Source organism: Homarus americanus, unplaced genomic scaffold (assembly GCF_018991925.1).
Source record: "Homarus americanus isolate GMGI-L3 unplaced genomic scaffold, GMGI_Hamer_2.0 scaffold39675, whole genome shotgun sequence".
NCBI classification, from domain to species: Eukaryota; Metazoa; Arthropoda; class Malacostraca; order Decapoda; family Nephropidae; genus Homarus; species Homarus americanus.
The window spans coordinates 10,558,810-10,585,231 of record NW_024736071.1 but is presented as its reverse complement, the minus strand read 5'-3'; the positions used below and the strand labels follow the sequence as shown (position 1 = coordinate 10,585,231).

At 34.1% G+C, this 26,422-nt stretch overlaps 1 protein-coding gene across 1 annotated transcript in view; it reads right to left on the bottom strand.

The window, feature by feature from the left end:
* Positions 1–13,541: 13,541 nt before the first annotated feature.
* Positions 13,542–26,422, bottom strand: part of LOC121871702 — a 63,853-nt gene continuing 50,972 nt past the window's right edge. The window contains exons 5-6 of the mRNA XM_042374113.1: positions 22,379–22,625; positions 13,542–20,612 (exon numbers count right to left, since the gene is read on the bottom strand). Coding sequence (XP_042230047.1) covers positions 20,509–20,612; positions 22,379–22,625 — 351 coding nt within the window. The 3' untranslated portion in view covers positions 13,542–20,508. The remainder of the gene's footprint in view (positions 20,613–22,378; positions 22,626–26,422) is intronic.

Sequence of the window (26,422 nt, the reverse complement as noted above, 5' to 3'; positions counted from 1 at the left end):
TCCGGGAAAGTTGGTTATCTACTTTCCCGAAAAGTAGATTATCTACTTTTCGGGAAAGTAGATTATCGAATTTTTGGGGAAGTAGATCATCGACTTTTTGGGAAATATTACCTATTTTTATGAAGTAGATTATCATAGAAAATGGGAAATTTGTATAACTGAAAATGGGAAATATCTACTTTCTGGGAAAGTTGGTTATCTGCTTATAGAAAATGGGAAATATCTACTTTCCGGGAAGTTCGTTATCTACTTATAGAAAACGGGAAATTTGTATAATAGAATATGGGAAATATCTACTTTCCGGGAAAGTTGGTTATCTACTTTCCCTAAAAGTAGATTATCTACTTTTTAGGACAGTGTATTATCGAATTTTCGGGGAAGTAGATTATCGACTTCTTGGGAAATATTTCCAAATTTTCCGAAGTAGATTATCATAGAAAACGGGAAATTTGTATCACAGAAAATGAGAAATATCTTCTTTCTGGGAAAGTTGGTTATCTACTTTCCCGAAAAGTAGATTATCTACTTTTCGGGAAAGTAGATTATCGAATTTTTGGGGAAGTAGATTATCGACTTTTTGGGAAATATTACCTACTTTTCCGAAGTAGATTATCATAGAAAACGGGAAATTTGTATAACAGAAAATGGGAAATATATATTTTCTGGGAAAGTTGGTTATCTACTTATCATAGAAAACGGGAAATATGTACCATAGAAAATGGGAAATATCTACTTTCCGGGAAAGTTGGTTATCTACTTTCCCGAAAAGTAGATTATCTACTATTTGGGAAAGTAGATTATCGACTTGTCGGGGAAGTAGATTATCGACTTTTCGGGGAAGTAGATTATCGACTTTTTGGGAAATATTACCTAATTTTCTGAAGTAGATTATCATAGAAAACAGAAAATTTGTATCACAGAAGATGGGAAATATCTACTTTCTGGGAGTTGGTTATTTACGTATAGAAAACGGGAAATTTGTATAATAGAAAATGAGAAATATCTTCTTTCTGGGAAAGTTGGTTATCTACTTTCCCAAAAGGAGATTATCTTGTTTTCAGGAAAGTAGATTATCGTCTTCAAGGAAGTAGATTACCTACTTTTGGGAAATATTACCTAATTTTCGGAAGTAAATTATCATAGAAAATGGGAAATTTGTATCACAGAAAACTGGAAAATATCTACTTTCTGGGAAAGTTGGTTATCTACTTATCATAGAAAACGGGAAATTTGTGTCATAGAAAATGGGAAATATCTACTTCCGGGAAAGTTGGTTATCTACTTTCCCGAAAAGTAGATTATCTACTTTTCGGGAAAGTAGATTATCGAATTTTTGGGGAAGTAGATCATCGACTTTTTGGGAAATATTACCTATTTTTCTGAAGTAGATTATCATAGAAAATGGGAAATTTGTATAACCGAAAATGGGAAATATCTACTTTCTGGGAAAGTTGGTTATCTGCTTATCATAGAAAATGGGAAATATCTACTTTCCGGGAAGTTCGTTATCTACTTATAGAAAACGGGAAATTTGTATAATAGAATATGGGAAATATCTACTTTCCGGGAAAGTTGGTTATCTACTTTCCCTAAAAGTAGATTATCTACTTTTTAGGACAGTGTGTTATCGAATTTTCGGCGAAGTAGATTATCGACTTCTTGGGAAATATTTCCAAATTTTCCGAAGTAGATTATCATAGAAAACGGGAAATTGGTATCGCAGAAAATGAGAAATATCTACTTTCTGGGAAAGTTGGTTATCTACTTTCCGGAAAAGTAAATTATCTACTTTTCGGGAAAGTAGATTATCGAATTTTCGGGGAAGTAGATTATCGACTTTTTCGGAAATATTACCCAATTTTCCGAAGTAGGTTATCATAGAAAACGGGAAATTTGTATAATAGAAAATGGGAAATATATACTTTCTGGGAAAGTTGCTTATCTACTTATCATAGAAAACGGGAAATATGTTTCATAGAAAATGGGAAATATCTACTTTCCGGGAAAGTTGGTTATCTACTTTCCCGAAAAGTAGATTATCTACTTTTCGGGAAAGTAGATTATCGAATTTTTGGGGAAGTAGATTATCGACTTTTTGGGAAATATAACCTATTTTTCCGAAGTAGATTATCATAGAAAACGGGAAATTTTTATCACAGAAAATGGGGAATATCTACTTTCTGGGAAAGTTGGTTATCTGTTTATCATAGAAAACGGGAAATTTGTGTCATAGAAAATGGGAAATATCTACTTTCCGGGAAAGTTGGTTATCGAATTTTTGGGAAATATTACCTATTTTTATGAAGTAGATTATCATAGAAAATGGGAAATTTGTATAACTGAAAATGGGAAATATCTACTTTCTGGGAAAGTTGGTTATCTGCTTATCATAGAAAATGGGAAATATCTACTTTCCGGGAAGTTCGTTATCTACTTATAGAAAACGGGAAATTTGTCTAATAGAATATGGGAAATATCTACTTTCCGGGAAAGTTGGTTATCTACTTTCCCTAAAAGTAGATTATCTACTTTTTAGGACAGTGTATTATCGAATTTTCGGGGAAGTAGATTATCGACTTCTTGGGAAATATTTCCAAATTTTCCGAAGTAGATTATCATAGAAAACGGGAAATTTGTATCACAAAAAATGAGAAATATCTACTTTCTGGGAAAGTTGGTTACCTACTTTCCCGAAAAGTAGATTATCTACTCTTCGGGAAAGTAGATTATCGAATTTTTGGGGAAGTAGATTATCGACTTTTTGGGAAATATTACCTACTTTTCCGAAGTAGATTATCATAGAAAACGGGAAATTTGTATAACAGAAAATGGGAAATATATACTTTCTGGGAAAGTTGGTTATCTGCTTATCATAGAAAATGGGAAATATCTACTTTCCGGGAAGTTCGTTATCTACTTATAGAAAACGGGAAATTTGTATAATAGAATATGGGAAATATCTACTTTCCGGGAAAGTTGGTTATCTACTTTCCCTAAAAGTAGATTATTTACTTTTTAGGACAGTGTGTTATCGAATTTTCGGGGAAGTAGATTATCGACTTCTTGGGAAATATTTCCAAATTTTCCGAAGTAGATTATCATAGAAAACGGGAAATTTGTATCGCAGAAAATGAGAAATATCTACTTTCTGGGAAAGTTGGTTATCTACTTTCCGGAAAAGTAGATTATCTACTTTTCGGGAAAGTAGATTATCGAATTTTCGGGGAAGTAGATTATCGACTTTTTCGGAAATATTACCCAATTTTCCGAAGTAGGTTATCATAGAAAACGGGAAATTTGTATAACAGAAAATGGGAAATATATACTTTCTGGGAAAGTTGCTTATCTACTTATCATAGAAAACGGGAAATATGTTTCATAGAAAATGGGAAATATCTACTTTCCGGGAAAGTTGGTTATCTACTTTCCCGAAAAGTAGATTATCTACTTTTCGGGAAAGTAGATTATCGAATTTTTGGGGAAGTAGATTATCGACTTTTTGGGAAATATAACCTATTTTTCCGAAGTAGATTATCATAGAAAACGGGAAATTTGTAAAACAGAAAATGGGAAATATATACTTTCTGGGAAAGTTGGTTATCTGTTTATCATAGAAAACGGGAAATTTGTGTCATAGAAAATGGGAAATATCTACTTTCCGGGAAAGTTGGTTATCTACTTTCCCGAAAAGTAGATTATCTACTTTTCGGGAAAGTAGATTATCGAATTTTTGGGGAAGTAGATCATCGACTTTTTGGGAAATATTACCTATTTTTCCGAAGTAGGTTATCATAGAAAACGGGAAATTTATAACTGAAAATGGGAAATATCTACTTTCTGGGAAAGTTGGTTTATCTGCTTATCATAGAAAATGGGAAATATCTACTTTCGGAAGTTCGTTATCTACTTATAGAAGCAGGAAATTTGTATAATAGGGTGGGAAATAACCACTTTCCGGGGAAAGTTGGTTGCCAATTTCCCTAAAAGTAAGATTATCTACTTTTTTAAGGACCCAGTGTATTATCGACTTTTCGGGGAAGTAGATTATCGACTTTTTGGGAAATATTACCTAATTTTCTGAAGTAGATTATCATAGAAAACAGAAAATTTGTATCACAGAAGATGGGAAATATCTACTTTCTGGGAGTTGGTTATTTACGTATAGAAAACGGGAAATTTGTATAATAGAAAATGAGAAATATCTTCTTTCTGGGAAAGTTGGTTATCTACTTTCCCAAAAGGAGATTATCTTGTTTTCAGGAAAGTAGATTATCGTCTTCAAGGAAGTAGATTACCTACTTTTGGGAAATATTACCTAATTTTCGGAAGTAAATTATCATAGAAAATGGGAAATTTGTATCACAGAAAACTGGAAAATATCTACTTTCTGGGAAAGTTGGTTATCTACTTATCATAGAAAACGGGAAATTTGTGTCATAGAAAATGGGAAATATCTACTTCCGGGAAAGTTGGTTATCTACTTTCCCGAAAAGTAGATTATCTACTTTTCGGGAAAGTAGATTATCGAATTTTTGGGGAAGTAGATCATCGACTTTTTGGGAAATATTACCTATTTTTCTGAAGTAGATTATCATAGAAAATGGGAAATTTGTATAACCGAAAATGGGAAATATCTACTTTCTGGGAAAGTTGGTTATCTGCTTATCATAGAAAATGGGAAATATCTACTTTCCGGGAAGTTCGTTATCTACTTATAGAAAACGGGAAATTTGTATAATAGAATATGGGAAATATCTACTTTCCGGGAAAGTTGGTTATCTACTTTCCCTAAAAGTAGATTATCTACTTTTTAGGACAGTGTGTTATCGAATTTTCGGCGAAGTAGATTATCGACTTCTTGGGAAATATTTCCAAATTTTCCGAAGTAGATTATCATAGAAAACGGGAAATTGGTATCGCAGAAAATGAGAAATATCTACTTTCTGGGAAAGTTGGTTATCTACTTTCCGGAAAAGTAAATTATCTACTTTTCGGGAAAGTAGATTATCGAATTTTCGGGGAAGTAGATTATCGACTTTTTCGGAAATATTACCCAATTTTCCGAAGTAGGTTATCATAGAAAACGGGAAATTTGTATAACAGAAAATGGGAAATATATACTTTCTGGGAAAGTTGCTTATCTACTTATCATAGAAAACGGGAAATATGTTTCATAGAAAATGGGAAATATCTACTTTCCGGGAAAGTTGGTTATCTACTTTCCCGAAAAGTAGATTATCTACTTTTCGGGAAAGTAGATTATCGAATTTTTGGGGAAGTAGATTATCGACTTTTTGGGAAATATAACCTATTTTTCCGAAGTAGATTATCATAGAAAACGGGAAATTTGTATAACAGAAAATGGGAAATATATACTTTCTGGGAAAGTTGGTTATCTGTTTATCATAGAAAACGGGAAATTTGTGTCATAGAAAATGGGAAATATCTACTTTCCGGGAAAGTTGGTTATCTACTTTCCCGAAAAGTAGATTATCTACTTTTCGGGAAAGTAGATTATCGAATTTTTGGGGAAGTAGATCATCGACTTTTTGGGAAATATTACCTATTTTTCCGAAGTAGGTTATCATAGAAAACGGGAAATTTTTATCACAGAAAATGGGGAATATCTACTTTCTGGGAAAGTTGGTTATCTGTTTATCATAGAAAACGGGAAATTTGTGTCATAGAAAATGGGAAATATCTACTTTCCGGGAAAGTTGGTTATCGAATTTTTGGGAAATATTACCTATTTTTATGAAGTAGATTATCATAGAAAATGGGAAATTTGTATAACTGAAAATGGGAAATATCTACTTTCTGGGAAAGTTGGTTATCTGCTTATCATAGAAAATGGGAAATATCTACTTTCCGGGAAGTTCGTTATCTACTTATGAAAACGGGAAATTTGTCTAATAGAATATGGGAAATATCTACTTTCCGGGAAAGTTGGTTATCTACTTTCCCTAAAAGTAGATTATCTACTTTTTAGGACAGTGTATTATCGAATTTTCGGGGAAGTAGATTATCGACTTCTTGGGAAATATTTCCAAATTTTCCGAAGTAGATTATCATAGAAAACGGGAAATTTGTATCACAAAAAATGAGAAATATCTACTTTCTGGGAAAGTTGGTTACCTACTTTCCCGAAAAGTAGATTATCTACTCTTCGGGAAAGTAGATTATCGAATTTTTGGGGAAGTAGATTATCGACTTTTTGGGAAATATTACCTACTTTTCCGAAGTAGATTATCATAGAAAACGGGAAATTTGTATAACAGAAAATGGGAAATATATACTTTCTGGGAAAGTTGGTTATCTGCTTATCATAGAAAATGGGAAATATCTACTTTCCGGGAAGTTCGTTATCTACTTATAGAAAACGGGAAATTTGTATAATAGAATATGGGAAATATCTACTTTCCGGGAAAGTTGGTTATCTACTTTCCCTAAAAGTAGATTATTTACTTTTTAGGACAGTGTGTTATCGAATTTTCGGGGAAGTAGATTATCGACTTCTTGGGAAATATTTCCAAATTTTCCGAAGTAGATTATCATAGAAAACGGGAAATTTGTATCGCAGAAAATGAGAAATATCTACTTTCTGGGAAAGTTGGTTATCTACTTTCCGGAAAAGTAGATTATCTACTTTTCGGGAAAGTAGATTATCGAATTTTCGGGGAAGTAGATTATCGACTTTTTCGGAAATATTACCCAATTTTCCGAAGTAGGTTATCATAGAAAACGGGAAATTTGTATAACAGAAAATGGGAAATATATACTTTCTGGGAAAGTTGCTTATCTACTTATCATAGAAAACGGGAAATATGTTTCATAGAAAATGGGAAATATCTACTTTCCGGGAAAGTTGGTTATCTACTTTCCCGAAAAGTAGATTATCTACTTTTCGGGAAAGTAGATTATCGAATTTTTGGGGAAGTAGATCATCGACTTTTTGGGAAATATTACCTATTTTTATGAAGTAGATTATCATAGAAAATGGGAAATTTGTATAACTGAAAATGGGAAATATCTACTTTCTGGGAAAGTTGGTTATCTGCTTATAGAAAATGGGAAATATCTACTTTCCGGGAAGTTCGTTATCTACTTATAGAAAACGGGAAATTTGTATAATAGAATATGGGAAATATCTACTTTCCGGGAAAGTTGGTTATCTACTTTCCCTAAAAGTAGATTATCTACTTTTTAGGACAGTGTATTATCGAATTTTCGGGGAAGTAGATTATCGACTTCTTGGGAAATATTTCCAAATTTTCCGAAGTAGATCATCATAGAAAACGGGAAATTTGTATCACAGAAAATGAGAAATATCTACTTTCTGGGAAAGTTGGTTATCTACTTTCCCGAAAAGTAGATTATCTACTTTTCGGGAAATTAGATTATCGAATTTTGGGGGAAGTAGATTATCGACTTTTTGGGAAATATTACCTACTTTTCCGAAGTAGATTATCATAGAAAACGGGAAATTTGTATAACAGAAAATGGGAAATATATACTTTCTGGGAAAGTTGTTTATCTACTTATCATAGAAAACGGGAAATTTGTATCATAGAAAATAGGAAATATCTACTTCCGGGAAAGTTGGTTATCTACTTTACCGAAAAGTAGATTATCTACTTTTTGGGACAGTAGATATCGAATTTTCGGGGAAGTAGATTATCGACTTCTTGGGAAATATTCCCTAATTTTCCGAAGTAGGTTATCATAGAAAACGGGAAATTTTTATCACAGAAAATGGGGAATATCTACTTTCTGGGAAAGTTGGTTATCTGTTTATCATAGAAAACGGGAAATTTGTGTCATAGAAAATGGGAAATATCTACTTTCCGGGAAAGTTGGTTATCTACTTTCCCGAAAAGTAGATTATCTACTTTTCGGGAAAGTAGATTATCGAATTTTTGGGGAAGTAGATCATCGACTTTTTGGGAAATATTACCTATTTTTATGAAGTAGATTATCATAGAAAATGGGAAATTTGTATAACTGAAAATGGGAAATATCTACTTTCTGGGAAAGTTGGTTATCTGCTTATCATAGAAAATGGGAAATATCTACTTTCCGGGAAGTTCGTTATCTACTTATAGAAAACGCGAAATTTGTATAATAGAATATGGGAAATATCTACTTTCCGGGAAAGTTGGTTATCTACTTTCCCTAAAACTAGATTATCTACTTTTTAGGACAGTGTATTATCGAATTTTCGGGGAAGTAGATTATCGACTTCTTGGGAAATATTTCCAAATTTTCCGAAGTAGATTATCATAGAAAACGGGAAATTTGTATCACAGAAAATGAGAAATATCTACTTTCTGGGAAAGTTGGTTATCTACTTTCCCGAAAAGTAGATTATCTACTTTTCGGGAAAGTAGATTATCGAATTTTTGGGGAAGTAGATCATCGACTTTTTGGGAAATATTACCTATTTTATGAAGTAGATTATCATAGAAAATGGGAAATTTGTATAACTGAAAATGGGAAATATCTACTTTCTGGGAAAGTTGGTTATCTGCTTATCATAGAAAATGGGAAATATCTACTTTCCGGGAAGTTCGTTATCTACTTATAGAAAACGGGAAATTTGTATAATAGAATATGGGAAATATCTACTTTCCGAGAAAGTTGGTTATCTACTTTCCCTAAAAGTAGATTATCTACTTTTTAGGACAGTGTATTATCGAATTTTCGGGGAAGTAGATTATCGACTTCTTGGGAAATATTTCCAAATTTTCCGAAGTAGATTATCATAGAAAACGGGAAATTTGTATAACAGAAAATGGGAAATATATACTACATGGGAAAGTTGGTTATCTACTTATCATAGAAAACGGGAAATATGTACCATAGAAAATGGGAAATATCTACTTTCCGGGAAAGTTGGTTATCTATTTATCATAGAAAACGGGAAATTTCTATAGTAGAAAATGGGAAATATCTACTTTCCGGGAAAGTTGGTTATCTACTTTCCCTAAAAGTAGATTATCTACTTTTTAGGACAGTGTATTATCGAATTTTCGGGGAAGTTGATTATCTAATTTCCCGAAAAGTAGATAATCTACTTTTCCGGAAAGTAGATAACCAACTTTCCCAGAAAGTAGATATTTCTCATTTTCTGTGATACAAATTTCCCGTTTTCTATGATAATCTACTTTGGAAAATTTGGTAATATTTCCCAAAAGTCGTTAATCTACTTCCCCGAAAATTCGATAATCTACTTTCCCGAAAAGTGGATAATCTACTTTTCGGGAAATTAGATAATGAACTTTCCTGGAAAGTAGATATTGCCCATTTTCTACTATAGAAATTTCCCGTTTTCTATGATAAGTAGATAACCAACTTTCCCGGAAAGTAGATATTTCCCATTTTCTACTATACAAATTTCCCGTTTTCTATGATAATCTACTTCGGAAAATTAGGTAATATTTCCCATTAAGTCGATAATCCTTATTCCCAAAAAGTCGATTATCTACTTTCCCAAAAAGTAGATAATCTACTTTTCGGGAAAGTAGATAACCAACTTTCCCGGAAAGTAGACATTTCCCATTTTCTACTATACAAATTTCCCGTTTTCCATGATAAGTAGATAACCAACTTTCCCAGAAAGTAGATATATCCCATTTTCTGTGATACAAATTTCCGGTTTTCTATGATAATCTACTTCGGAAAATTAGGTAATATTTCCCATTAAGTAGATAATCCTCTTTCCCAAAAAGTCGATTATCTACTTTCCCAAAAAGTAGATAATCTACTTTTCGGGAAAGTAGATAACCAACTTTCCCGGAAAGTAGATATTTCCCGTTCTCTATTATACAAATTTCCCGTTTTCTATGATAAGTAGATAACCAACTTTCCCAGAAAGTAGATATTTCCTTTTTCTCTCATACAAATTTCCCGTTTTCTATGATAATCTACTTTGGAAAATTTGGTAATATTTCCCAAAAAGTCGTTAATCTACTTCCCCGAAAATTCGATAATCTACTTTCCCGAAAAGTAGATAATCTACTTTTCGGGAAAGTAGATAATCAACTTTCCTGGAAAGTAGATATTTCCCATTTTCTACTATAGAAATTTCCCGTTTTCTATGATAAGTAGATAACCAACTTTCCCAGAAAGTAGATATATCCCATTTTCTGTGATACAAATTTCCCGTTTTCTATGATAATCTACTTCGGAAAATTAGGTAATATTTCCCATTAAGTCGATAATCCTTATTCCCAAAAAGTCGATTATCTACTTTCCCAAAAAGTAGATAATCTACTTTTCGGGAAAGTAGATAACCAACTTTCCCGGAAAGTAGACATTTCCCATTTTCTACTATACAAATTTCCCGTTTTCCATGATAAGTAGATAACCAACTTTCCCAGAAAGTAGATATATCCCATTTTCTGTGATACAAATTTCCGGTTTTCTATGATAATCTACTTCGGAAAATTAGGTAATATTTCCCATTAAGTAGATAATCCTCTTTCCCAAAAAGTCGATTATCTACTTTCCCAAAAAGTAGATAATCTACTTTTCGGGAAAGTAGATAACCAACTTTCCCGGAAAGTAGATATTTCCCGTTCTCTATTATACAAATTTCCCGTTTTCTATGATAAGTAGATAACCAACTTTCCCAGAAAGTAGATATTTCCCTTTTTCTCTCATACAAATTTCCCGTTTTCTATGATAATCTACTTTGGAAAATTTGGTAATATTTCCCAAAAAGTCGTTAATCTACTTCCCCGAAAATTCGATAATCTACTTTCCCGAAAAGTAGATAATCTACTTTTCGGGAAAGTAGATAATCAACTTTCCTGGAAAGTAGATATTTCCCATTTTCTACTACAGAAATTTCCCGTTTTCTATGATAAGTAGATAACCAACTTTCCCAGAAAGTAGATATATCCCATTTTCTGTGATACAAATTTCCCGTTTTCTATGATAATCTACTTCGGAAAATTAGGTAATATTTCCCATTAAGTCGATAATCCTTATTCCCAAAAAGTCGATTATCTAATTTCCCAAAAAGTAGATAATCTACTTTTCGGGAAAGTAGATAACCAACTTTCCCGGAAAGTAGACATTTCCCATTTTCTACTATAGAAATTTCCCGTTTTCTATGATAAGTAGATAACCAACTTTCCCAGAAAGTAGATATATCCCATTTTCTGTGATACAAATTTCCCGTTTTCTATGATAATCAACTTCGGAAAATTAGGTAATATTTCCCATTAAGTCGATGATCCTCTTTCCCAAAAAGTCGATTATCTACTTTCCCAAAAAGTAGATAATCTACTTTTCGGGAAAGTAGATAACCGACTTTCCCAGAAAGTAGATATATCCCATTTTCTGTGATACAAATTTCCCGTTTTCTATGATAATCTACTTCGGAAAATTAGGTAATATTTCCCATTAAGTCGATAATCCTTATTCCCAAAAAGTCGATTATCTACTTTCCCAAAAAGTAGATAATCTACTTTTCGGGAAAGTAGATAACCGACTTTCCCGGAAAGTAGATATTTCCCATTTTCTACTATAGAAATTTCCCGTTTTCTATGAGAAGTAGATAACCAACTTTCCCAGAAAGTAGATATATCCCATTTTCTGTGATACAAATTTCCCGTTTTCTATGATAATCTACTTCGGAAAATTAGGTAATATTTCCCATTAAGTCGATAATCCTCTTTCCCAAAAAGTCGATTATCTACTTTCCCAAAAAGTAGATAATCTACTTTTCGGGAAAGTAGATAACCAACTTTCCCGGAAAGTAGATATTTCCCATTCTCTATTATACAAATTTCCCGTTTTCTATGATAAGTAGATAACCAACTTTCCCAGAAAGTAGATATTTCCCTTTTTCTCTCATACAAATTTCCCGTTTTCTATGATAATCTACTTTGGAAAATTGGGTAATATTTCCCAAAAAGTCGTTAATCTACTTCCCCGAAAATTCGATAATCTACTTTCCCGAAAAGTAGATAATCTACTTTTCGGGAAAGTAGATAACCAACTTTCCCGGAAAGTAGATATTTCCCATTTTCTACTATAGAAATTTCCCGTTTTCTATGATAAGTAGATAACCAACTTTCCCAGAAAGTAGATATATCCCATTTTCTGTGATACAAATTTCCCGTTTTCTATGATAATCTACTTCGGAAAATTAGGTAATATTTCCCATTAAGTCGATAATCCTTATTCCCAAAAAGTCGATTATCTACTTTCCCAAAAAGTAGATAATCTACTTTTCGGGAAAGTAGATAATCTACTTTTCGGGAAAGTAGATAACCAACTTTCCCGGAAAGTAGATATTTTCCATTTTCTACTATAGAAATTTCCCGTTTTCTATGATAAGTAGATAACCAACTTTCCCAGAAAGTAGATATATCCCATTTTCTGTGATACAAATTTCCCGTTTTCTATGATAATCTACTTCGGAAAATTAGGTAATATTTCCCATTAAGTCGATAATCCTGTTTCCCAAAAAGTCGATTATCTACTTTCCCAAAAAGTAGATAATCTACTTTTCGGGAAAGTAGATAACCAACTTTCCCGGAAAGTAGATATTTCCCATTTTCTACTATAGAAATTTCCCGTTTTCCATGATATGTAGATGACCAACTTTCCCAGAAAGTAGATATTTCCCATTTTCTGTCATACAAATTTCCCGTTTTCTATGATAATCTACTTTGGAAAATTAGGGAATATTTCCCATAAAGTCATTAATCTACTTTCCCAAAAAGTAGATAATCTACTTTTTGGGAAAGTAGATAACCAACTTTCCCGGAAAGTAGATATTTCCCATTATCTATTATACAAATTTCCCGTTTTCTATGATAAGTAGGTAACCAACTCCCAGAAAATAGATATTTCCCATTTTCTGATACAAATTTCCCATTTTCTATGATAATCTACCTGGACTCCTCTGCTTCAAGTCCTCCAGGAGCTTCTTGTGGTGTTCCCTCTGCATTACCGTGCAATCTGGGTGAATGAATACACTTTGAAATGCCATGCTCCTTGCCAAGTGTTTTTGCCTGCTGAATAATCTCTCATTTCTGCTCACCCACTAGTGTGATCCTGAGGGAGCGAGGCTTGTCCCCCTGCATTAGTCCCAGCCTCCTCTCATCCTGAGGGGTTGATGGCATATGCAGAACCTCTGTACAAATATTCTTAAATTGCATCTTATCGTGTGTTATCCTACTGTTCCCCTCCGCCTACCTCTCAGGGGACTCCAAAAACTATTACATTGTTCCTGCGCTGGAAACATTCCTGTTGATCCTCCTCTCCCCTAACAGTAGGTCAGCTAATTGCCATTAATTCGACACACTTCTTCAGAGTCCCTACCTGTTGTAGAACCTGTTCTGATCCTGCATTACTCTCTGCCACCTCCTGTGGCCCTGCTAAGGCCTGAGACAGCATTTACCAGTACTGTACTGTACAATTCTCTGCTTCTTGTTTATGGACTGTAGTTATATAAATCCACACTTAAGACCACAGTAGCTAACATTAAAAAAAAAAAAAAAAGGAAAATACATTAAAGAGAAAAAGAGAATTAAATAATATATTTATGTTCAATCAAATAAGCAGGCTTGTAAAGTCATAAACTATATTCCTAGCAAATTCATATCTTATTGCATGAAAGTTGACATATATGCAGTTTGTGCAGATCATTCCTAGTACAAAGTTGTATTATATAAGAGAGAAAGATGTGATGTCTCTGGGAGAATACATTAAACTACCCCAACATCTGTATACAATATTTGACATCAATAGCCTTTATAAATTTCTATTGATTTTAATTACCTTTATACACTACCTGCATATTCCACAGTACCAGTACACAGATAAAACATAATTTTTCATTAACACTTATAGTCACAAATCACAGAATAACAATTAATATATAATATCTGTTAACCCTACAAAGTATCCAATACTGTCTTATATATTTGCTAGAAGTGGACTCAATGTATAGCTAATCAGAACTATATTAACACCTCACAGTGAGGACTAATTTGATCCTAATTATCTATGAAACAATGAATACAATTATATTTGCTGCACGTAAATATGGCACAGATACTTCAGACAAAATAAGATCAATACGACCATGAATATACAAGCTCATGGTAAGCTGGTGCCCCTAGTCTTATGGTGCAAAGTGTGTTACTCTACAAGGGCCTTTTCACATACTTTACTTATTCCTCTCCAATACATAACTTCAGTGATACATATATAATCAAATGAAATAATTTCTTTACTTACTTACTCATTGCTTTTTCTGCATAAATGCTGAATTTTCAGTTCTGGAGAATAACAGTTGTAAATTATTGCAATTTATTTTGTTTTAATTATTAATTACTCAACAATTTGTAGATTAAATCCATATACAACCTTCCACTTCCTATAATCAACTAAAATTTTGATAATAAATAAATCCATTTAACATAATGCTGAACCTGTGCTGGACAAGTTTTATTTGATGGTGTCTACAATCAACACACACACAGTTATTAGTTTCATATCACCTTACTCATCTTTTGGATGATGTTGATGCCTCACAAAAGTCTAAATTTTAGGGCCCTGGTTCCAATGAACAATTTCAGCAATCTCACTTCAGGTGATGAAGGCTATAGGTTTTTTTTTATGAAATGAAATTAACTACAACGATGAAAACAAATTCTTAACCACCAAGGAGTAACATCCCACAAGTCTTTCCCATACAGTATTTGGGATATTCGGCCAGAAATTGAATGATGACAGTGTACTGCCGGCAAGACTTACAGATCAAGAAACGGCAAAATTTTGCTGGATAATTCATCAACTTCTATGTTGTTGAATTCCCATGAATTTGATAATTGTCCACTAAACAGTATAGCTAACTCTTAACAGCCTCAAATAAGGCAAAATAGAAGTACTATATTCACTTTAAAACATTTCCTGGAATAATATTATAATTTGTTGTTACTGGTAGAGTACCATTCAAAGGATGAGTACAGTACATGACAAAAACTGAATTTCCTTATAGCTTAGTTATAAAACATGCTATCAGCATACAATTCCATTAAATTCATATATTATATATAGACATCATCAAGATCTAATTTAAAATCATCACTATCATGCTCAAATCTATTTCAACATTCACAGCATCATAAATCAATCCTATGTTGCCCATAATTATCAAATGTTTATATGACTCCGCTAACAACTGGAGGGTGTGGACAGTTATGAATAATGTATCACAACTTTTGGAATTTATTCTCATTTTGCAACATCAACCAATGACTAGCTTCCCTTTCAATCATTATGAAAACTTGCAGAAAATTTTTCATCAGTAATGTTAATGCCCTTTCTAATGCAAGTCTAACATCATTGGAAGAGTCAAACATCATTACTGTATATCTATTATGACTCTTGTGCTCTAACATAAGATGGTGGCCAACAAAAATGTGCCATTAGTATGAGAGTAAAGGAAAACTGTACTCCAAGCTCACCTAAATGATACAAGTAAAAGTCAAGACTCAATTAATGACAGTTCAATGATAAAGAAGATCACAATTTTGTTTCATTACGTACATGGCACATTTTTACCGACATAAATGTAGAGAAACACCAGCATTTCTGTATTTTTATCACAGTTTGGTAAGGTTAATATAGAGCCAACAATCTGCTGACAGCTTGCAGAGCTAAGCACTAACGATGCTACTACAAGCTTTGATGCTATTCACAGATGCAACTGAATAAGATCAAATCCTCTACTGTAGTTGGGCATAATGAAAATCACTGTTAACAACACAAAGCAAACTACATGGTGAAATGTTCAGAAATATTTCAATGATTACTCTATAGAGATGTAAGTCTTGAGCAACCAATAACAAGAGGGCAAACTATTCTACAATACTCTGTTCCCAGATACGTACATACATGATGCATTCTTTACATTATGATAAAACCATTTATTCACATCACAAGCTAAATACAGTACTGTACTCCCAAAGCATTCTTAATCTTAAAAGTTTATTCTATGGAAAAAAAAAAAAAAAAGGCTTCACTTATATTATTTAAACTCATAAATATATTTATCACATTTTATCTAATTTGCTAAATAATACAGCAGCAGAAGCCCTATAGTATTAGCATGTTACTTAAATTTTGTCCTAACTGTATGCAGTATGAAAAAAAAATCATTCATAATTGTTTTGTTAGGATTCCAAAACAAACACTTGCACGCTTACAGGATGATCTACAAAATTACTCATACAATAATAATGACTAATCATAAACCAAAGGAGCAAGCACCACTCTCTCTCTCAGACACCACAAAAAAAAAGAAAAAAAAAAAGAGATTATTCAATGACAAATATAAAAAAATGACTCGCACATTTCCATAAGTAAAATATTTGGAATTTAGATGTTAAGCTCTGCAAGCATTGCAGACCTGGCCAGGGTGCAATCCCCAGACACTGCAAGTAATCTAGCTTTAACTATCAACAATGGGGGGACTAAAAAATAAATCTTATTTACACTTTTCTCTCAAGTAGAACAGATTTCCCTAAGATGAGATATGTGGTCAGTCAGATCCAGTAGTATGTCGTGCACATGTAACCATATTTTAAGAATTATTCATACAAGTATTTTACAAGAACATGTACATAGAGTTTTGACAGATGGATGTGGATGACTATATATTGTAAATATTATTGGAATATAGCATTTATAATTTCATCAGTCTACATATATATATATATATATATATATATATATATATATATATATATATATATATATATATATATATATATATATATATATATATATATATATATATATATATATATATATATATATATATATGTGAGTGTGTGTTAGTGTGACCTCTCTAATTTGTCTTTCATTATTTGTAATTCTGATTATCTAGAAAATTTGGGGCTGTGAGAGTATGAACACTTCTCGACTCATTGTTAATAAAAACTTTGTATGTATTTTTATACAACTGTTATCAACATTACAGGAATCTCTTTTGATCCTTTAATTTATAAAGCTGAAGAAGCAAACAAACATAAATAAAAGTGTTTAGTAGAGGTTGACTGACATTAAATTTTGGGGATATGCAACACAATGTTTGAAGCAATCAACAAGTTTTATAGAGGGTGATTGATAAATCAGTGAACTTTATACCATAATCCTTTGCAAATATTTTTTCAAATTAAAGAGGTGTTGTGAGTGTGATTTTTTTTTATCTTTTATTATTTTATACTGAAAGGGGTGGCCCATTTAACTATGGTAGGCTCTCTCCCTACTCGCCCATCCTAGGTCACCTAATTAAAAGATTGTATTGCTAGTGCTGCAGCAACAATTACCCAAACCTATAAGTTTGTAAACTGGGTTTAATTCAAACAATTCTGTCATGGTAACATATGCAAACTAACAGTAAAACAGCGGTGTTTAAAGCTTTAAATATACCAGATGTATGAATTCATAATAAGAACAAATTGTTTCTAAAAAATTTAGAAGATGGGGTTAAGGTACGGCTGCTTAAATATACAGCAATTCATTGATTGTTTACAAAATTGTTAAATAATTTTTCCCAAAACACTTTAAAAAAAATTTTAGTTACCACATTCAAATCATGGTAGTGAGTGTTAAGACCATTGAATATGATGCTTACTTCTGTTGTAATATCTACCATATGTCTGTTTTCTTTCCTAGGAAAACTTCACTGCAATTCTTGACCCATTACTGACTGAACAATGAATAGATGATAAGCTTACCGGTATTTTACTTGAAAATCTGTCTAAACTACACAGGGAGAGTCCTCTGTACAGTCAGGAGATTGTTTAAATAACAAACTGATTCACAATAAAATCCAGAACAAATATTTTTCATCAAAGGACATATTACTTCCACATTAACCATGTACATGTACAGGAATTACTTTTTGCTGTTGACACAAGACTATGTGATTTACATATTACAAGGTAGAAGCTTCGACAAAAATATTGTATATAAATAAATAATATTATAGTGAAGACTTCTCTGACCTAATAAGTAATATGTTCTACATTAAAAAATTACAAAAGAGGCTTACATTTGCTGAATGAAACTTGGATATTTCCTATGGATTTAAGGTATTAAAGTAAAAGTGACCTATTAATAAAAACATACTTAAATATCATAATAGTATTTGTGTAAGACTACAAAAAAAAAATGGTTTCTTATTTTCATGAAGTTGAGTCCTTGTAAGCTACTTGGGTCAACCCGCCAATCCACCTTGGTGTTTCAACCCCCAATGTATGAATAGTAAATAGAGATCTTTACCTCTGTTTTGTGGTGACCAATTATAATAAAGAGCTCCTTTTAAATAAATTGATACATAAACAACACAGTTTACTTGCTCCTATTTTGTTACATTTTTATAGGTACAGTCAGTGATCTCATGACACCAGTGTCAAAACTCACCCAAAGTGAGATAAAAGCCTACTGAATACTACCAACACAACATATTTTATACCTATATATGTGTGGTGGCCTATTGATTAATAAAGATGGAATGTTTTCTAATAAAGATTTATGGATAAAATTTTTAAAATTAACCAGCTAATTCAGCTGTTTTTGTTATGAATGTTGTATGTGATATTGCAAGTGGAAATTAAGAACGTACAGTGCATGTTCAGGGAAAATCTTTACAGTAATTTCAATATGTTTCACCTAATTTCTGTGCAACTAATGAATATGCAAACTTTGCTTTTACATTCAACAATATTCTATACAAAACTGCTGGGGTGTTACCCCAGCAGGAAGGTCTCACCCTGTCTAGGGCCTTGACTGGGAGTGTAAATACTGTATTACTATGGTGTTGCCACTTACAGAAGCTCTGACACAATAGTGAACACCCCTATACAATATCCAACCAACTCTGCCTGATTGTTGGATGGATTCTATCACCATGAACTGGAGTATAAGAATACTATTCTTGTTAATTTTTGCAGCAACTTATATCTTGCAAGACAGTCTGTTTATAATATAAAAATGGTGTGGATTTCCCTGTGGTACTTCATATCAAGTACTTCATAAGGTATTAGCACATTACTATCATACTGACTGGTTCTAATTTTCCTTTTTAAAGCAGGAATTGTAATATCTTCTGACACACAAAACATGAAACTATAAACAAAACCTATCTTGAAGAAGAACCAAAGAAAACAATAGAGAGAACAGGAGTTTAGTAATTTTGTGAACAGCCAATAAAGTTTGGAGGTGATCTAGCATGGAGCACACACACACACCTCAAGCAAAATGATGGATACAGAAAAATAATTCATACTATCTTATCCTGTTTAGATTTAAATATCTATACAGTATATTGAATTTCTTTCAAATGCAAATGGATATTAGAGAATACATGTGATATCTGCCACAAGTTTCTGACTTCAAGAACATACTGTAGTGATCATAAAAGAGTTCAAATGATTCCTGCACCACCTGAACCAACTTACGTATAAAATAAGAAAAATAATTGGTCATAATAAAAAACTATTAAAAATAATGTAAGAAAATAAGCCGAAAGAAAAAGATAAAAAAAAAAACGTTCATAAGAAAAGCCACTAAAATGAACACAGGAAATGCAGTTATTTTCTGCTTGACAAGCAGGGGAAAATAATGCATTTCTCTAAGTCACATATTCACCCATAAAGTGAAGGTGTCTGCTTGAACATTGATTTGATGCCTAATTTTGATTACATGTAGCATCTCATCTGCCTTTAATAATCAACTACTTGAACACACATTATGCATTCACTTATATTGTCGACCAAACAGAGCAAGAAGGTCAAACCCACCATACAAACTTTCTAACAGAAGTTATGTTAGATGCTCCAAATTAATAATTATCCCTTTACTTTTTATTAGCGTAACTTTTATGACCAGGTTAAGAACCACAATAAAATCTTCCTTTAATCCTCACATACAAAAGGTTCTGGCATAGCACAGTAGTAGCAACACAGACCCAAAAGATCAGAATACAAAAACTTAGACCAAAAAATATACTGCACCTAAAAAGAGATAAAGTGTGAAATACAACTCCTTGTAATTTCTAAATATACTTTCATAACAAACCCCAAACAATGTTTTTCGCCGCCACTTTTATTCAGGTAAAATATCATCGGAAAATCTGCTTTTTTTTTCCTTCAATAAACTAATTTTCATTCCTATCTACATTGAAACATTAGCTGTATTTACAGTTGCAATCATGAAAAATAAACTGTGCTGAATACATGAATGTCAACCATGATTAATTTATGAAAGCTGTGAGGCTGAAGAAGTTTCAACCTTGTGCAGCATTAGAACTTGTAAGGCAGTGACTCTGAACCCAGCCTACGAGTATTATTGTGCTGCGGTGGTGATCCTCAAGTACACCGGTACTGATTTCTATGATGTTAAACCATTTACAGCTTTGTTGGAACATTCAATGGAGTCATCTGAGGTATTTTTGGAGCAAATTTGTGGGAAGTATTAGCCATAGAAAACATAGACAGCAGTAGCAAGGGTAAATAGCAACACTATCATACTGCTTCCGTGTTGGGCAGTTGAATTTGGATTCTCTGGTAATGATGCATCTGAAACAAATAAATCCATTTAATAAGGGAAACATGCAGAATGTAAATGAATATAACAAAAATAATTTTATACATGATGGTAGGAAAAAATACTAAATACAATACAGTACAGCATTCACAAAAAAAATTCCCTTCACCTGTTGTTATTCATTCACTCTTACTGATGTAAAAAGTGTATTTTACTATAGTGACCCCTTTTTACAACAAGGCTGGAGGAGACTGCTAGAGGCTAGGTGAGACTGTAAGAGGCAAGGGGAGACTTATAGAGGCTGAGGGAGACTGCTAGAGGCTGGGGGAGACTGCTAGAGGTTGGGGGAGATTCCCAGAGGGTGAGGGAGACTGCCAGAGGCTGGGGGAGATTGCCAGAGGCTGGGAGGACTGCTAGAGGCTGGAGGAGACTGCCAGAGGCTGGGGGAAATGGCCAGAGGCTGGGGGGAGATGGCCAGAGGCTGGGGGGAGACTGCCAGAGGCTGGGGAGACTGCTAAAGGTTGAGGAAGATTGCTAGAAGCTGTGGAATACTGGTAGAGCCTGGGGAAGGCTGAAAGAAGCTGTTAAATGCTGCAGGAAATGGTTGAGGCTGCTAAAGGCTGGGGGAGACTGCTAGAGTCTGGGGAGGCTGGGGGAAACTGCTAGAGTCCGCTGGAGTCTGGTGGACGGTCAGTCACAGACATGGACACACCCCATTAAAATTTTCAGAATAAATCTTGGCATATGGCAGTGGTTTTATGGTTGTAACCTAACAGTCTACTGCTCCAGTCAAGTAGGGAGAATATTTTGATATACAATTGTGAATAACATTAAAAGCCCTACATTGTTTTACACATTCACATCACTATGACGATCTTGATTCTCTTATGCATTCAGTCCAGTTTCTGCGACTCAACAATGAAGGCCCAAGTGCCAACACGTTTTGTTACAGAGACGCAACACGACGTGACCCGCCCATCTTAGGGCATAAATATAATTCCAGTTATGGTTGACTAATTCACTTGGTATGCCCTGCCAATTCCTGCTACTGTTTCACCTGTCTCGTTACTGTACCACCAACTTTGTTGTATTTGTTAATACCTTCTTAGCCTTTTCCTAGAGGTTCTTTACTTGTAGAAGAACTAGAATGATGATACAAGGGAGGCTTATCATTGATACAAAAATTAAATAAAGTTAGTGAGAGAAGTAAACACAAAAAGCTCCAGATGTGTTCGGGTGCATGAGATGTTTTCGCAATACAGTATATACATGCAAGCCTTTGCCCAGTACAGTATTAAAAATATTTGGGTAGTAAGCAATAGGAAGTGAAAAATTGGTAAAAGAAAAGGATGATAGTGGGAGAGGGGAAGATATAGAGTGAGATGGAGACCAGGAGAAGCAAAAAGAAATCTACACGTGAAGTGAGGAGTAGACGACCATGGAAGCAGTAATGTATATGTGTGGAAGAGTGGAAAGTTGGGAGATGGTAGAGTAACTGATGTTGGAAATAGTTGTGCAGCTGATGGATGATGCTGGCTTATGTGAAACAACATGTTAAACCAGATTTTGGGCCTTTTTGGAGAAGAGAGATAGTAGAATATGTCATTTACAATAATATGAATGACAGAATGAAGGGGAAATACATGTGCACAGTACATGTATCTACTCTTATTTATGGCAACCTTTCATTAAGATGGAAAAGGATTGAAGAGTCATAAAATATACTACAGTATACACTATAGGGAATACACAACTACAGGACAGAATATCTATCACTTGAACAATATCAGAAACTTACCCGTTCGGGGGACGATTGTACTACTTTCAAGATCTCCAGAGCCCATGCCAGATCCTCCTTGTCCACCGTAATAGTCGTCATAGTACTCGTTGTAGTACTCGTCATCATCTTCACTTGGGTGGTTGCTCCGGCTGTGAGAGTCCATTGAGCCGTCTACCCCTGAGCCAGACCCATCAGTGGCATGACCATCACTGTGTCCATGGCGAGCATCAGCCTTAGGAAGCCAAGTCATCTGGGTCAACACCAGCTGTAAGAGAGGTTGACCTTATAGGTTTATGTGTCAAGGTTTATCACACAAATAGGTGAAGGTACACAAATGTGGTTTGAGGTTTATTTGTTATCATTTTACACAAATCTGCAGTATAGATACAATGAAAAACAAAAGTCGTGTCGTGAAATTTGGTGAAAGCATATGCCGTAGGGCTAAAACTTTTGGTGCGCTCATCCTTGTGGTAGGGGCTCTCATAATGATTCAAGAGTTATATTTAATCTTCAGACAAAACCGCGACACGACTTTTGTCTTTGATTGTACAGTATTATGATGTTTTAATGCCAACTGTCAGAGATTTCCTATGATAATTAATGCTTTGTGAAAAATGTGGTTACAGTACTGTAGTCAGAACAACACACTTACTCTGCTAAAATAAATACAGTATAAATGTAATAACATTGAACAATTAAACTGAGGGGAGTTATTTTTATAACAATTAGTCTTTCTAAGCAATTTAAATTCACTCATACAATAAAAAGTGAACAGTGTTAGTCAACACTACTGTTTCTTTTTACATGTGTTGTAGGCTTTACCAGATTCTAAAAGAGCAAGCCCAGCATTGTTTTGGAAAGACAAAGTGACACTACCAAATCTTTATAATTCTATGCCAACAAAACATAAATATGAAAGTTTGAAGTTCTCCCCCAGAAACTAGAACAAAGTGGTACCTAGGTGGTGAGTCAATTGGCCAAGGTTAAGAAAGAAGTGTCGGAATTTTCCTAGGCTGAAATTCAAGCTTTTTTTTTTTTTTTTAGGAAAACCACAGGATCTACTTTGGATCACCCAAAGATTAGGTACTGTACTATACTCCAGCTTTTTCTACCTGATGTTTAAACACTAAGCTAAACTACCCTTCTCTAACCAGAGATGTAAAAAGTACTGGACTTTGTTACTTAAAGTAAAAGTATTGTTACATTGGCAAAATGTTACTCGAAGTAGAAATAAAGGTATCCAAATGTCAATGTACTCAAGTAGAAGTAAAAAAATTTCTTATTCTTGAAGTACTCAAGTACTGAAAGTAAAAAGTAACAACAAAATTATTATTTGTCTCAAATATTAAAATAAATCCAAAGTAAATTATAATAAAAATTAGTTACCTAAAGATAAAAATAAAAGACAGTCTTACACATGTTAATTTGCAAATTTTTCTAGTAAGATTCATCAATAACTGATTCTCAAAATTATGGCTGTCCAATCAGGATCTTTTAGGCCTAAATATAAGCCTAGCATGACCTACCGAAAGAGAATTCGTTCAGCCACTCTTCTCCCTACAATCACATTCTTCCTTATCCACACAAGTATCGTCGATGTGGACTTATGGTCCGCAGACATAATGTTGTTTCTGCTCGCATTAGGTTAGGAGACCTATCTGCCAAGTATCTGAGGTGGAAGATGACCCCCACTTCTCTTCATGTAAACTTTGTAACTGTCTCAATGCTAACACCCTTCAACACTATTGCCTTGACAGTCCCACTGTCAGGGACCTCCTACCACAGGGAGTCATTTATTCTTAATAGTTTAGATTTAATTCTCGTATGTTACCTATGCTCTGGTAGGTGCTTACTTCCATTGTCCTATATCATATCAATATTGTCTCCATATCACAAGTCTTATATTTCTCTTATACAGTGACCCCTCGGTTAACGAACTCAATCCGTTCCAGAAGGTCGTTCGTTAACCGAAAAGTTCGTTAACCGAAACCATTGTTTCAATGGGTTTTTGGGTAATTGGTTCCAGCTCACCGAAAATTTCCTAAATTCAAAAAAAATGGTAGAAAATTTCACTTACTTTGAGGTGTGTATGTAGAAGGCTCCTGGATGATGATGATGATGATGGGAATTACAATGGGGGTGGAGGAGAAGGAAGAAGAGAAGGCATTGGGGTGGAAGAGAAGTCACCCCATGGCACCATTTCACCCATAAAATTTTAGTTCTCTTGGTGTATTTCAAGATTATTTTCTTTAAATCAACACTGTACTGCATTATATATTGTCAATATGTAAAATATATTTCAAAATGACCAATAATTTGCTTGGAAACACAGAAAAAAAGTGTTTAGTTGAAGAGAGTCTCAAGCAAGATATTACCTCCAGTGAAAACAGAGAGACTAACGCCTGTTTGCTGTGTTAAGAGGCTGGATGCCGCGCATTAAACTAGTCACTTTACCTTCAATTATGTTCAATAATTGTTAAAATGACTAAAAAATTTAATATTAAACTTTAAAAATTATTGAATAGTATAAACTTCTTGATATTTACTAAAATAGTTAGGAATTTAAGCCCTAGAACCGATTAATGTATTGGCGGACTGATACTAAAGCTCGTTGCCCGGCCAGTGCAAGCGAAAACATGTTGAGGTCGGTTCGTAAGAAATTCGTTAACCGAATTTTTGTTCGTTAACCGAATTGAAGATCCTTATGGAAGGCAGTTCGTTAACCGAAATTTCGTTAACCGAGGCATTCGTTAAACGAGGGGTCACTGTATTTCTTGTGTTATGTTAGGTTTATTTGTGTTAAGCCAATTCTGTTACTTGAAGCTCAGTCATTCTAATTTATAAATCCTGTTTATTCTGTTTATTACAGATCTATGGATACTGATGTTGCATTAAGTTGAATAAAGCCTCCCAGTGCTTACCTTCATTTACATAACAATTTATTCAACTTAATGATGGAGAGATTTATGAGGCCAGACCGTTTTGATGTGGACCCAAACTCAGCATCAGCCGCCAAGCAGTGGGCTCACTGGCACCGAACTTTTACAAACTTTCTGGATGCACTCACAACTGAGGCCACTCAGTCGAATAGGCTAAATCTCCTGATCAACTACGTTGCACCAGCTGTCTACGAATTCAATGCTGACTGTGACTCATACGAAGATGCTGTTAACAAGCTCAAGGAGCTTTACATCAAGCCTAAAGATGAGATCTTTGCCAGACACGTTTTAGCAACTTGTAGTCAAGAAGCTGGAGAGACTCTGGACCAGTACCTGCAAGCACTGAAGACCCTGAGTAAGGACTGTAATTTTCAAGCAGTCTCAGCCGAGGAAGCACGCAACAATTACATCAGATGCATTCATTAACGGACTTCAAGCTCACCAAATATGACAGCGCCTGCTTGAGAATAAAACATTCGACTTGCAGACTGCAGATGAACAGGCCCATACATTGGAGTTGGCCCAGAAGCAGTCTATTTCATATATGCAACCTAACACTATTAATTCTGCAATGGCATCTCCAAATCGGGAAGCAGTTTTAAACCTGCCTCGAAGTGCTTCACCCACATCTGCCCCAACTGACCAGCCTGAATAGACAGTCACTGTGGTTGCTGCCAATTTGAAATGTTTCTTCTGTGGTCTTGGTAGACACCCCCACTCCAAGTGTCCTGCAAGGGATGTACTGTGTCTCAACTGCAAAAAGAAAAGCCATTATGCTAAAGTGTGCCGATCTGCTAAGTTCACCTCTGCAGCCACCTCTGAATCATTCTAGACATTGGCGACACTGTCTGCTGCATCTCCTGGCTGTCTGTCAAGGACTGTGATGAAAGCAAAGATAAACGGAGTTCTTGTCACTGCACTCGTTGATACCAGTAACTCTGAAAGCTTCGTCGGCTCTAGTATTGTACAGATGCATGGATGGAAATTCTTCCCTTGTATGGGAAAGGTGTCTATGGCAAATAGTTCTCTAACCTCGTGGGTTCTGGGATATTGTATTACTAATCTGCAACTCAATAACACTAAGTACAGTGATGTTAGACTGTTTGTGAAGCCGGACCTCTGT